We start from the raw sequence: 14,372 nt of genomic DNA on the forward strand, positions 1-14,372 counted from the left end.
AGGACCTTGAAAGCTGATAGGACATGGAGAGAGAGAAAGACATATTAGGCGATTACACAGTGTTTGAGGACGGATGCACACAAGCTCAGTTGGCACTTCCCAAATGCAACACGAATTCATGTTTGTCTATTAAACCTACTGCAATGGACTGGACATTACAGTGTAGAACCAAAATACAATTCCGCATAAACTGTCACTGTTATGATGGTAGTTTGTATGACCTTAGTCTGCAGTTTATTGCGATAGTAGGTTACAAGACATCAGTCTGTTGCTCACCTGTGATCCTTGGAAGTTTATACGGCCTCAGGTGGTTGGCTGTGAACCCTGTCACATGGGCTCCGAGGCTGAAACCCACCAAGTGAATATCCTCTGCCCCCATCCCTCTCAGACGTTGTATCATTTGTGCAGAACACTTCCCTACAAAGCGAGCATTGTAGACTGCAGTCGGGTAGCAGGGACTAAGGCTGATTTTATTCCAGTCGAGCATTATCACATTGTAATCTCCATTCGCCAGATAGGCTGAAATAAAGTACAGCTAGTTCTAATTTTACTGACATTGTGGCACATTTTAACACTAACTGAATGCTAAGTTGTGTTCTTGTAAATACATTGTAAAGTTTGGATGGTTGCACCTGTTTTTACAGAAACTTCAGAATCATAAGATTACAAATTTCTTTAACACACTATGTTCTATTGCCATACAACCTCTCTTGCCTTTCATTAATTAGATAATGCAGATTAATACAGATAGGCCTAAAGCTGTTCCTTACATTTACTTTCTAGACATTCCTTACCTACATTCAAATTCTCAACTATGGTGTGTGTGTGTGTGTTTGTGTGTGTGTGTGTGTTTGTATGTCCGTCTGTCCGAGTGAGTTGGCTGTGCGGTTAGGGGCGCGCAGCTGTGACGTTGCGTTCGGGAGATAGTGGGTTCAAATCCAACTGTCGGCATCCCTGAAGATGGTTGTAACTTATTTTGATGAATATAAATAAATAAAGTCATGAATAAAAATATATAAATAAAATTACTCAAAAACTTAATAAAATTACTAAGCATAATTAACCGAAATGTCCGTAGTATGGGCGCCAGAGTTCACCAGAATGGATCCCTCGAATTTAGATAAGAGCATGATAAACTGTATATCCCAGGGCGTGTACATAATGCTGCGTACTGGTACATCTGCTGCAGGCCTTACCTAACCTCCTGAAAACGACTAATTAGGTAGGAACTGCACCTAGGTTCATCAATAACACTGATTCTAAAATACCTAACTATATTCTTAACAAATTCCGTGCATGAGCACCTCATCAACATACAACATTATACATATAATACACACATAAAATATTGCTGGAAGACTCCATATTTACAACAACAACAAAAATAATGAAAATCGTGGGAAAACGAAAGCGAGAACTAAGCTACCATTTGTAGATGGTCCGATGAACAATGTACATGTATGAAGATAAATACCCTTCACTGTCTCTATATCAATTCGACTTACCGATTCTCATAATCGGCAGTTATCACATCACACAGATACTGTACCTTGTACTACTGTGTTCACATATTTTAACACTTGTTGTAAAGATATATACACACGTCTGTCGATCCTCAACATATAAATTTATGGAAAGTCTGAGATAGCTTTCACCAACATATAATGCTAGGCCGCCACAAGTGCTACAATACTTAATGCGCAAGCACTCTCCACAATCAGCCACTTTCCACAAACATAACAAGACTACGCTCCACGAACGTTTGAAGTCCAGTCCATTGCAGCCGTGTCACTCCAGTACCGTGTATCAGCACCACTTCCTTCCCGTACAGTGCGTCAGTTGTCGTTCCTTCATAAAGTGTTACTGCTTGTAGTTCCTTCTCGTTCCTTTACAATCACTCTCACAATGTTTTTCGGTTGCCGCCGTATGATCAACCTTTATAGACATCAACATCCCCCTCCTCTCAGATGATACGTCTGGATTGGTGCTTGCCAGCCAATCATGAGTGATCTCAAGTCAAGACCAAGCCCTGAACTACTACTTCCTCCCAAGACAATAACAAACTCTGGGGTATATTCTATGAGTCACCAAATTTTCCTAATACAACAACAAGCTCATCTCATCAGGCTGGGATATATACATGACTCATGAATTTTGCGACACAAGTACATCACAACAAACACTGGGGTAGCCATATGACTCATTCAAATTACCAGAGTTATTAAAGCAATGTTTTCCCACTCGTGCAAAACAAATTACTCATACCTACATATGTGGATATCTTCCAGCTTACCAATATAAATGGCAAAATATACAAATGAAATAATAATAATAATAATAATAATAACAATAATAATAATAATAATAATAATAATAAATCGAATACTGACAATAATATCTCTAACTTCTACACATAATTCGGGGGTGTGATATATGTACTATCACATGGTTTTCCGTGGCTTCCCATTTTCACACCAGGCGAATGCTGGGGCCGTACCTTAATTAAGGCCATGGCTGTTTCCTTGCCGGTTTTAGCCCTTTTCTATCCTATCATCACCATAAGACCTATCTATGTCGGTGTGGCTTAAAACCAATTGCAACTATGGTGCATGGGCGCCCGCAGGATCTTTTCCAGGAGGGGGGCACATTAACAATTTTCTTGAATATAAATACCATTATAACGTCGGCAAAATTAAATTGTTTACAGAAATTTTCGGTTATAACAGATGCTAGATGACTATCAGTAAGTTCAGTTTATGAAATAATCTGGCATGATATTAAACAATTGAACATCAACGTTTTCAGAATTACAGGGGGGAGGGGCAAGTGCCTCTCTTGCACCCCTCTGCGGGCGCCCATGCTATGGTGTGTTGGTTATATCAAGTTTAAGTTGTTTAATGTACTCTACTTTAAATCAAACCGTTTATACACGACATACTTTTGATAGTATACTTCAGTGCAATTTTAGAATGATTTTAATGGTATTGATTTCTTGACCCACTAACTACTTTTAAAGGTTTTGAAGACTCCAAGTTGCCGGAATTTTGTCCTACTGAAGTTCTTTCACCCTGCCTGTAATTCTAAGGATATGGGACTGACGTATTTTAGTATCTTCAAATACCATCAGACTGAGCCAGGATCGAACCTGCCACTTTGGCTCAGAAAGCCAGCACCTTAACCACCTGAGGCACTTAGTCTGGCAATCTTAGAATGAATCTGGAATATTTTTGCATGGAAATTCAACATTTTAACATCATATAGTGTAAATTTGCATTATAATATTATATATGGAGAGTATCCAAAATGGAAGTTCCACTTACAAAAATGTAACTTAAAAGCTTTTCAATCTGTCGAACACACAAATTCAATATAAATATTACACTATAACATATCTGTAAAAATAACACTAGCAAACAAGGAATGGAATAACACATTACTCCTTTTATTCCTTGTTTAATAGTGTAGTTTTCACACACTATTCCTTGTTCAATCTTGTGATAATATTACAGGTCTGTTATAGTGTAATATTTATCTTAAACTTGGGTGTTCGACAGACTGAAAAGCTATTAGGTTACATTTAACTGAGGAAAAGATTGCTTCCTTCTTAAAAAAACTTACGAATTTGGCAACTTCAGTACTGTGGTAATGATTTTATATATACAGTATATGCTGAGTCTTTTATCCATTGACTGGTGTAAATGGGGAGTGAGAAGCATAGGACAAGGAGAATGCCAGATAAATATAGGGGAAAGAATGAGACAGGTGATAAAAGAATAGGAATAAAAGGCAAACACAAAAGGAAGAAGTGGTGCCCATCTGTGTGAAGACAATAGTGTATGAAGATGCAGACATTTTCTTTGTCATTTTATGTCTCCATATTTGTTCTTATCTCCTCGTTCTGTTGCTCCCTGGTCCCACTCTTACTCATCATTATGTTTATGCATCCTATTTTTCCGTGCTTAACTCCAAGAAATGTAATCATACGGGTCCCCACCAAAAACTCTGTAGAAGATTGGTTTTCGATTTCTCTGAAAATTTCAGGCAAGTCATTATCAAGTTTGTAAGTTTTGTCAACATCAGATTACAAAACTTTGTTGATCATCTTGATTTCTATTGTGTTCACAACGCCTTCTATTTGGAGATGACAAGTGTATTTTAAGTTTTCCCTCCTTGAACTTATTTAATCAATAGATATTCACCTGCATTAACGGTGTCAAAATGTACCAAGCAAGCTTTCATACAATCAGTGAGTTAAGTGTAGTATATTTCAAAGACACCAAAATAACATGTTTTGGGATACTGACCACCTTCTTCAACTCTTTCCAGATGTAATGTATTAGGAATGAACTTTCTCTTATTCTCAGTGGTCTGTCACTGAAGAAAATAATTTAGGGCAAATGAGCACTCAATAGCTGTCATGTTTTGAGGTTCCAATTGATGAACAATTTTAAATTTTCTTAATGATGAACTTGTAAACAAGAGCCAACAATTTTGATGGATCAGAAGTAGTAGGACTGGGCATGCTCATCCTTTGATTGATAAACTGTCTTAAGGGCATCACATAGTCCACACCACCTTTCCACATCTGGAATAATGGTACCACCTGGCTCAAGGAGGAGGGGAGGAAGAATCAACATTACACTGAAGAACAATATATGGTATTCAAAAATCTCTTCCACGTTTCCATTTATACAATGCAAATGTGAAGGAAAGTAATACTTATATCACAAAGACTACTATGTTTAGAAGAATCACATTCATTGCTGACTTTCGGGAACTGTGAACCATGTGAGCAACATAGTCAAGACCTCGGTCTATAATGCTGATAGTCTGTGTGACATAGTTGAGGTACTTATCAATTATGCCCAACTTTGCAATATCAAATCCTGGTGTCAACCTCTGTGGCATAGTCAGTTATTCATTTGCCTTCTATTAAAGAGTGAGTATGTTCCCAGTTGAGGTTAGTGACATTTGAGGGTGCTTAAATATGATAATTACATGTCCTTGGCATTTGGAAATTAAATAACTCATCAAGGGCAAAATTGTCACTCATCAGAATCCCTTACAACTGTTAACAGTAACAGTTGATGTTAAGCATATAACATTACTAACATTCGTATCCCAGAAGAGCCGGTTACCCATGACATGTGCTTAAATACAAGAAACACTGATTGGATTTACTGGCACATTGAAGAAGCCCTTTTCAGGAAAATATTCCAGCACTCTGGGATCTCTTAAAATCTAGAGCCATTCTTTATTGTACAGCATTAGGCTTGCGTAGCGACAGGAATCGCCATGCCTACCCACCATCCCCACTTGATTTGACTGTTGGACTATACTGGAGGGGGATTTTCAAAATTTGGGGTTGTGAACCACATGATGGATCACTTTATCTTCACATACTGTTTGATGTGCTAACCAGCGACAGCTGCTCGCTAACAGACTGGAAGTGCTGCAAGTATGGTTAATAGATAATGGTCCTGAAGCTAAATATACCGAGTGAGTTTTCTTAATGTAATAAGAGAGCATCTCTTTATGTTCTCAGTGGTGTAGTATTGCACTGGTTAAATATCTGCGTGTATCCCTCCCTATCCCTTTCAGACGGCCCGCAGCTGTATTATCTGTGTTTATAATGCATCTGCGATCACGATTGGAATATTATGATTATCCTTTGATAATTGCTTTATGAGTGATGTGGATTAACTGTGTAATGTAATTCGTTAGGTGCTTGTCTCATTTACTAAAGCTGTGGAATCGAATACTGGCACAGTTACTGAGATATGAGTGGCACATGGCAGTAGATCTATTGGCACGTAGAGGAACACAATTTGATGGCAAAATTCCAGCACTCTTGCGTCTGTTAAAACCGATGGTAGCTGAAGAAACGATGAACACACAACATTATTAACCTTTTGAATGCTGTTCACAAAAGAGTTAACCACTGTCAATGTGACTCAGCAAAAGTGCTGAAAGTGCTCTCTAGTAGACTGCAAATATGTGATATTATTAAGACACAGGCCTAGACAAAACCAGTCATTTCCTATAACTCTTTGGAACTAGACATATTTTCTAAGGGCGTCGGAAAGGCTGGCATCTAAACATATTTTGTTTTGTGTAATATAAGATTGAAATAATCATCCGCCTTTTGGCCGACTAATTGAACTATTATCTAATTCAGAATGCAAGGATGGGAAAGGGCTAGGATTAGGAAGAAAGAGGGCTGCCGGCAGACGGATTTGAACATACCATCTCCTGAAGTTAAGCTAACAGCTACGCAACCAGAACTACACATCCAACTTGCTCCGTTACTTCATGTTAATGATGGTGCTTATTGGAACTTCCAAGCATCGCTTTGGAGGTCTAGTTGAATTTGATGCCTCCCATAACTACAGTATTAAGACTGGGAGACAGTGACAGAGAACTATAGCATGTGGTTTTGGCCGTTATCTGTTAGAGCATTCCTTTTTTTTGAAAGCTCCACATTTCCATCAAGCTAATCATCAATGTTTAGCAAAGAAGATCGAATGGATGGCTGCGTGGTTTGGGTCACATAGCTGTCAACTTGCATTTGGGAGACAGCGAGTTTGAACCCTTTTGTTAGCAGCCCTGAAGATGGTTTTCCACGTTTTCCCATTTTTACACCAGGGAAATGCTGGAGCTCTACCTTAATTTAGGTCACGGTTGCTTCTTTCCTGCTCGAAGCCTTTTTCTATCCCATCATAGCCATAAGATCTATCTATGTTGGAGCAATGTAAATCAAATTGTAATTTGGAATCTCTTTTAAAAATAAACACGTATTTTGGTGGGGGGATGAAGTTAACGGGCAGAGGATGGGGTGAAAATGAATTGTATTTTTTATGGGGGTACATATATCTCAAAAACTGAAGATGTTACAGTCGTGATAAATGGTATTTGGAAACTCCTTTATAAATAAAGAAGCACGTACTTTTTGTCTTCGGAAAATTCACTTAAGTGGGAGAGTGAAAGGAAGTGAAAAAATTGAATTATTTTTATGGAGAAACTTATGTCTCAAAAATGAAGGTTACAGATGTGAAAAGTGGTATTTGAAATCTCCTTTAAAAATAAAGAAAACACGCATTTTTGTGTGGGGGTGTGGTGATCACATTAAGAGGCGAGTCTGGGGGCGGCTGATAAAGGAGTTGAATTATTGTTATGAGGATACTTACATGTTAAAAACTGAATATGTTATGGACATGAAAATTTGTATTTGGAATCTTCCTTCAAAGTAAAGAAATACCTATTCTTTAGTCTTCGGAAAATCCACTTACGGGGGAGAGGGCGTGAATGAATTGAAAAATTAGTTGATTTCTTTGTATGAGGATACTTATGTCTCAAAAACTAATGACGTTATAGAAGTGAAAATTGCTATTTGGAATCTTCTTTAAAAATAAAGGAACATGGTTTTTTTTGTTTTTGGAAAATCGACTTAAGGGGGTTTGAAAATAAGTAAAGAAAGAGTTGAATTCCGTGCCCCTATCTGTGTCGGTGCGACGTAAAGCCCATAGCAAGCAAGCTAGCAAGAAGAATTCCGTGCATGAGGATACTTATATATTAAAAACTGAAGCTGTCACAGACGTGATAGTTGGTATTTTGAATTTCCTTTAAAAATAAAGAAGCACGTACTTTTTTTATCGGGAAGTTCACGTAAGAGGGGGGGAGAGGGTGGAAGGAAGCGAAGAAGAATTTGAATTATTTTCGTGAGAATACTTATATCTCTTAAAACTGAAGGTGTTACAGACATACAGACGTGAAAACTGGTATTTGTAATCTCTTTTAAAAATAATGAAACACGTAATTTTTGCTTTCGGAAAATCCATTTAAGGGGCTGAAATGAATTGTAAAAGCGGGTGAATTTTTAAAATAAATACCGGTATATCTACAGTATATGTCAAGAACCTAACACTTGAGAGACAAGAAATTTGGTATTTGGAAAGTCCTTTAAAAATACAGGAACAGGTACGTTTTTGTTTTCGGAAAAGGCATTTAACGGGTGTGAAAGGAAGATGAAAATTGAGTTGAATTATTTTTTATGAGGATGCATATATATAAAAAAAATGAAAATATTACAGTTATGGCAACTGGTATTTGGAATCTTCTTTAAAAATAAGGAAACGTATATTTTTCGACTTGAGACAAGACTGTTTCTCACATGTACAGTTCTGTGTCGCATGGTCGTCTTAGCCCCGAAAAGCAATACCTCAAACGTGATTTACAAGAGTTTCTGGGGTAAATGAAGCTCTATTTTTCGGTGAGATTTTATACTTTAGGGATTTTCAGATAATGTGTGACGAGGGAACACATACATGTGTTTCACTCGGATTCGGTTGAAGTTTGGTAGGAATATTCGTGGGAGGCAGTAGAATGCTAAGGTGAAAACTGCATGTCCCCAGCGCAAGTTTAAACGCCAAAATAGAACAAATAAATAGTCGTAAAATTAAAAGTGCCGCGGGAGTATCTGGGTGTGGCGGAGTTGGAGGGAGGAGCGAAGCAGCGGACGTGAGCAGCGTACAGTCGGGCTGTTCGCTCGAGTCGAATGAATGACCACCCACCCCCACCCTCCCGGCCACTCTTCTTTACTACACCGCACTTCGCACTTACCTCGTATCTTCCCGATTAGAAACGTCAAAGTAGATCAAGAGGTGCACACTGATTAATCGTCCGATGAGACAACGTTCTTACAATGACAGGTAAAATCTGACGTTCTTATAGTCATTTTTATGAATGGTGACTGTATATTTACTTTAACCATGTATGGTAATAATTGATTTTTTACACCTAGATACAAAGAAAACGCCCACTACATAAGTCATTCAATCCGTGGAATGTAGTAGTGTGCCTTCAGAATTGTTTTGCAGAGTATGACAAAAAAGACACCCCATTTTCTGAAGATGAAAGGAATTTGGGATTGGAATTATATCGTAAGTAGATCAATGTATTTATATATATTTACTTTTACGAGGAAAACAAGCGTTCACAGGAATTGCGTTCTTGTCTCCGTTTTACAGATCTAATTGCCGACAGGGTCTTGGATACCGATATGACACTGGAACTGGATGGCACATTGTATATGTCACATGATGACTTTGATTTCGAGGAAGACAATATTGAAACACCGTTATTTGACCTCGTCTCCAAAAATGTTGCTCCTAACCCTGCATCCACATCAACGGCTGAACGATGCCTAATCCCAATAACTTATAAGAAGAAGGTCGTCGAATATTGGCGAAACAAAGGTGAGAAACAGAGGAGCTTCGCATCAGTGAAACACAGGTTTTGTAAATTATAGTTCCGGCAAGAGCTTTACAGGTGGAAGCAACAACTGGAAAACGGTGGCACAATGGGAGAAAAAATTAATTTGTTACGAAGAAGACTTATCAAAAGTTCAAAGAAAGTAGACAACGAAACAAAATTGTTCACGATATAAATATTTAAAAATGGGCCTTAAAGTACGCTCGTCTAGTTAACTACGACACGTTTCGAGCGTCTCCTTCCTGGGTAATGAGTTTTTAAAAGAAATTCAAAATTGGATCAAGAAAAATTTGCAAATTCGTATCTAAAAACTACCAATTTGAACAAGAAGATACTAATTGTAACGCGACACTGTTTGTTGAAGAAGTGTCGCATTTAATAGAAAGTCACGGTCCAGAGTGCGTGTTTAATACTGATCAGTCTGGTTTTCATTAAGAGTTCCATTCTGGTAGGACCCATAATGAACGAGGAGAAAAAGTCGAATTAGCGGAAGCACAATCTATCAATTCACTAACTCATAGCTACACAATGCAGCCAATAATTTCGGCACATGGACAACACCTGCCGAAGTTGCTAGTGGTGTTGAAAGAAAAAAATGGCAAATTTGGTCCTAATATAGAAAAAAACTATTTACCGCATCAAATGTGTACACTTTGCCTTCAAAGTCTGGAAACTGACCAAAGAACTTGTACAGAAATGGTTACGGGATATTTATTGTGAGCTAGTACCAGAGTACAGTGTTTTAGTCCTCGATTCCTGGACCGGACAGAAAGAAGAAATATTTTAAATGCTAAAATTGGGAGTAAGAAAATAATTAATGTTCAAACAATTCCGAAAGTAGCCACTAGACTTATCCAGCCGTTAGATGTTTTGGGCTTCCGCATTTGGAAGCAATTTATACGAATTTTTACGATTTAATTTTGTTAAACTCGTTAGACATCAAGGTACATTTAAGGAACAACATTTTAAAAGTGCAATCTTTGACCAGTTCGCCTCTCACCGAGCTCGATAGCTGCAGTCGCTTAAGTGCGGCCAGTATCCAGTAATCGGGAGATAGTGGGTTCGAGTTCCACTGTCGACAGCCCTGAAGATGGTTTCCGTGGTGTCCCATTTTCACACCAGGCAAATGCCGCTTCCTTCCACTTCCTGGGCCTTTCCTCTCCGATCGTCGCCATAAGACATATCTGTGTCGGTGCGACGTAAAGCAAATAGCAAAAAAAAAAAAAGGAAAATTCTCCTCTCCGCGTTTTCGTAGCATGTGGCAGTACAGTTGATACAAATGTGGCTATGTTAACAAGAAACCTTCACAATTTGTTAATCCAGTCGATTATTATTTCAAAGAAGAGCCTTCCTATAATCAATGTAATACTTGTGAAAGCGACAGCGCTGTAAGGTGTGCATGGTGCACACAGTATCTGTGCCCTGTACACTTTTTTGTAAACAATCACTATTGCACTAATTACAACGAGTAACAAGAACTCGGGCGTGAATTCCTCAAACCTTATTGGAATCGTTGTTCGAACATCGTCCTTTGTACACTTGTTTCATGTGCTGTTTTCATATTTACGTTTTGCACATCTAATCGGGAAGTTAAGGGGAACGCGCTAACTATACGCTGCCTGGCTACTGGCGCAGCTCGACACAGCCCGGTCGGCTCACGTCCGCTACTTTGCTCCTCCCTACCGCTCCGCCAAACCCCGATACTCCCGCGGCACTTCTAATTTTACGACTATTTATTTGTTCTATTTTGGCGTTTAAACTTGCGCTGGGGACATGCAGTTTTCATCTTAGCATTCTACTGCCTCCCACGAATATTCCTACCAAGTTTCAACCGAATCCGAGTGAAACACATCTATGTGTTCCCTCGTAAGTACAGTGCCGAGGAACGATTACTTTCATCAAAATACATAATCGACGCGAGCGAAGCCGCGGGTAACTGCTAGTTCTAAAATATATGCCAGGCTAATCGAATTTGTTGTCGTTACATTGCTTACGATTTTGTCAGGTGCGTTACTTTGTACTTGTTGTTGTCTGAATGGTCAGCGACACAGTTCAGAGGGTACCAGGTACGATTTCTGGCTTATTCGGGGATTTTGGTCGTGCCTGGTTAATTTCTCTGGCTTGAAGGCTAGCTGTTTGTGTTCATCTTAATACACTGTTCTCAGTATACACACAACGCATCGCACTACCAACCATAACAGTGATACGTATTAGTGAATACATCATTCCACATAAGTTTGGCATCAGGAAGGGCATCAGGCCATGAAACTGGGCCAAATCAACATGTAGCTCCGACCCAAAATAATTTTGAAAAGGCCAGGAAGAGGAAGAAGGGCATTGCATTTGATTCTATGAAAAGCTTTAATGTTAGAAATATTACATTATGTTTAAAAAGATGATTATTAGCATCATCATTGTAGTAGTTGAACAGAGCTAGATAAAGATAAAATTTAATGAATACCAATAATAATAATAATAATAATAATAATAATAATAATAATAATAATAATAATAATAATAATAATAATAATATATCCAGTAAGCACTGGAAATTATACAAGCTCTAAAACAAGAGAAAAGCGGTTTTCCCATTATCAGAGACTGATATAAAAGATTGTATCAAATGATTCTGTTGGTATTGTCATGTAATAGTATCTTAGGTATTTCAATAGTCATTTCTCCCATGCATTTCTCGTCCGGGATCGCGGAAGAAATGTTAATACGCACCGCGAAATGAAGCTATAACCTTCGATGGAGCAGATGGAGATTGTACGACGAACGAAATAGTAATAAAAGACGTGTGTTCTAGGGTGATTCAAATTTTGTTGGATTGAAGCAGATGGCGTTACGAAGTTTAAGGTGGACGAGCCGGAGCCGTGGAAACTACAAAATAAGAAAATAAAAAAAATACGATATACGATATGCTACGATCTAACGACGTCGAAACGTTTGAGTGCCATCTGTTCATTTGTTAGAGGAAGGTTATGTGTGATTTATTCGTGGTAAAGGCTGCTGTTGAGAAATTCGATAGGAAGTGAGCCGGTAATCTGTGTTAGTGTTAGGTAGTGTACTTTAACCTGAAAGTGTGTAAGCTGGGTTAGTTAGAGAATATCTCCGAAAATATATATGTACAGCTCCAGTTGGTACTGTTAGAATATTTCATGAACTAATTTATGGCAATGAAGCGGACAGGCAAAATCGAAAAAAGCTCAGGGATTATAGTGGTTTCTTACATTCTAGAGATACTGATGACTTCAATAATATAGTAAGTTTCGTGCAGACAACTTTAAGGAGCGTGATTTGATTACAATAAGTAACATGTAGTGTCTCAGTTATGAAGGAATTATTGATGAGTTAATGCAACGAATCCTTGATCACCTCTCAGACATGAGTTTGTTTTTAAGATGGAGGAAATGAACAACAGGCCGACGGTGAAGATGAAGATGATGACGTCGAAGAAGTGAGTGACAATTATCATAATTACGCACGCGGCTGTCATTCCTTAAGTTCTCGGTACACACCACGTCAGCAAAGAGCGAGTGTTGATCGTCATTAATTTGCCCTAACGTTTCGAGATGTTGAAAGTTTGAAACTTATTTGTGAATACTAATAAATAATAATAAAATATCATAAATAAAAATATATAAATAAATAACTGAATAAATAAAATTACTCAAATACTTAATAAAATGCTTGACATAAATTAAATTAATAAAAATAATTAATCGAAATGTTCGCAGTATGGGCTCCAGAGTTCACAGGATGGATCCCCCGAATTTAGATAGAGCATGATAATTCTTTATTTCCCAGGTCGTGTACATATGCTGCGTACTGGTACATCTGGTACAGGCATTACCTAACCTGCTGAAAACGACTAAATAGGTAGGAACTGCACCTAGGTTCATCAATAACGCCACTGATTCTAAAATAACTAACTATATTCTTAAGCCACCATATGCGGTTAGTCCGTTGAACAATGTACATATATATAGATAAGTACCCTTCACTGTGTCTGTATCAACACGACTTGCCGATTCTCATAATCGGCACTTATAATATCACACAGATACTGTACCTCATAATACTGAGTTCACTGAGTCTAACACTTGTTATAAAGATATATACATTTGAGCAACACACGCTTGACGTTCCTGAACATCAATTATGGAAAGTCTGAGATAGCTTTCACCAACATATAATACAAGGCCGCCACAAGTGCTACAATACCCAATGCGTAAGCACTCCACAATTTGTCGGTCAGCCACTTTCCACGAACACAAGACTACGTTCCACGAACGTTTCAAACCCACTCCAGTATATTGCAGCAGTGGCACTCCAGTACCGTATATCCAGTTCCACTCCCTGTCGTGTGTCAGTACTACTTCATTCCCGTACAGTGTGTTCTTCCCGCCGTTTGATTACATGCTAAATAGACATCAGCATTCCCCTTTCTCACACATGATACGTCTAGATTGATCCTGGCCAGCCAATCATGAGTCTATCCTGTAGTAAAGGCCACTCCATGAACTTTTTCATGGTCCCAAGACACAAACAAACTCTAGGGTGTTTCACATGACTCATCGGAGATTTCCGACTACAACATCAACAAGCTCATGTGATTCTGGGCTATTCACATGATTCATAGAATTTCCCGACTACAACAAGAAGTCCATCTCATCAAATACATGACTCATGCAAAGTTTCCAAGTTCAATATAGCATTGTACAAACAAATTACTCATACCACATATGGAGATCTCCCAGCTTACAAATATTAATGACAAAATATGCAACTGAAATGTTGATAATATTAATATTAATAATAATAATGATAATAAAATAAATCGAATACTGACAATAATATCTCCCACTTCTACATATAGTGCGAGGGTGTGATATATGTACTATCACAAGTTCCATACGACCCTTTGATGGCGGTGGAAGTTACCCCATTAGGTAATGGATAGTGGACCTTGGGGAAATGGCAACGTTTATGGGCTGGAATGAAATGCAGATGCTATTGTTCGCCAAGAATCGATGAGAGGTCAGGCTAATCTTTTCATTCAGAGTAAAACAGGAATTTCATTATGGTGTAAATTATGA

General features: G+C 38.2%; 1 protein-coding gene across 1 annotated transcript in view; it reads right to left on the bottom strand.

Annotated features, from left to right (window-relative positions):
* Positions 1 to 14,372, bottom strand: part of LOC136863206 (lipase member H-A) — a 286,766-nt gene that overhangs the window by 57,106 nt on the left and 215,288 nt on the right. The window contains exon 5 of the mRNA XM_067139572.2: positions 277 to 519. Within this exon, the coding sequence (XP_066995673.1) occupies positions 277 to 519 (243 nt within the window). The remainder of the gene's footprint in view (positions 1 to 276; positions 520 to 14,372) is intronic.

Source organism: Anabrus simplex, chromosome 2 (genome assembly GCF_040414725.1).
Source record: "Anabrus simplex isolate iqAnaSimp1 chromosome 2, ASM4041472v1, whole genome shotgun sequence".
NCBI lineage: Eukaryota > Metazoa > Arthropoda > Insecta > Orthoptera > Tettigoniidae > Anabrus > Anabrus simplex.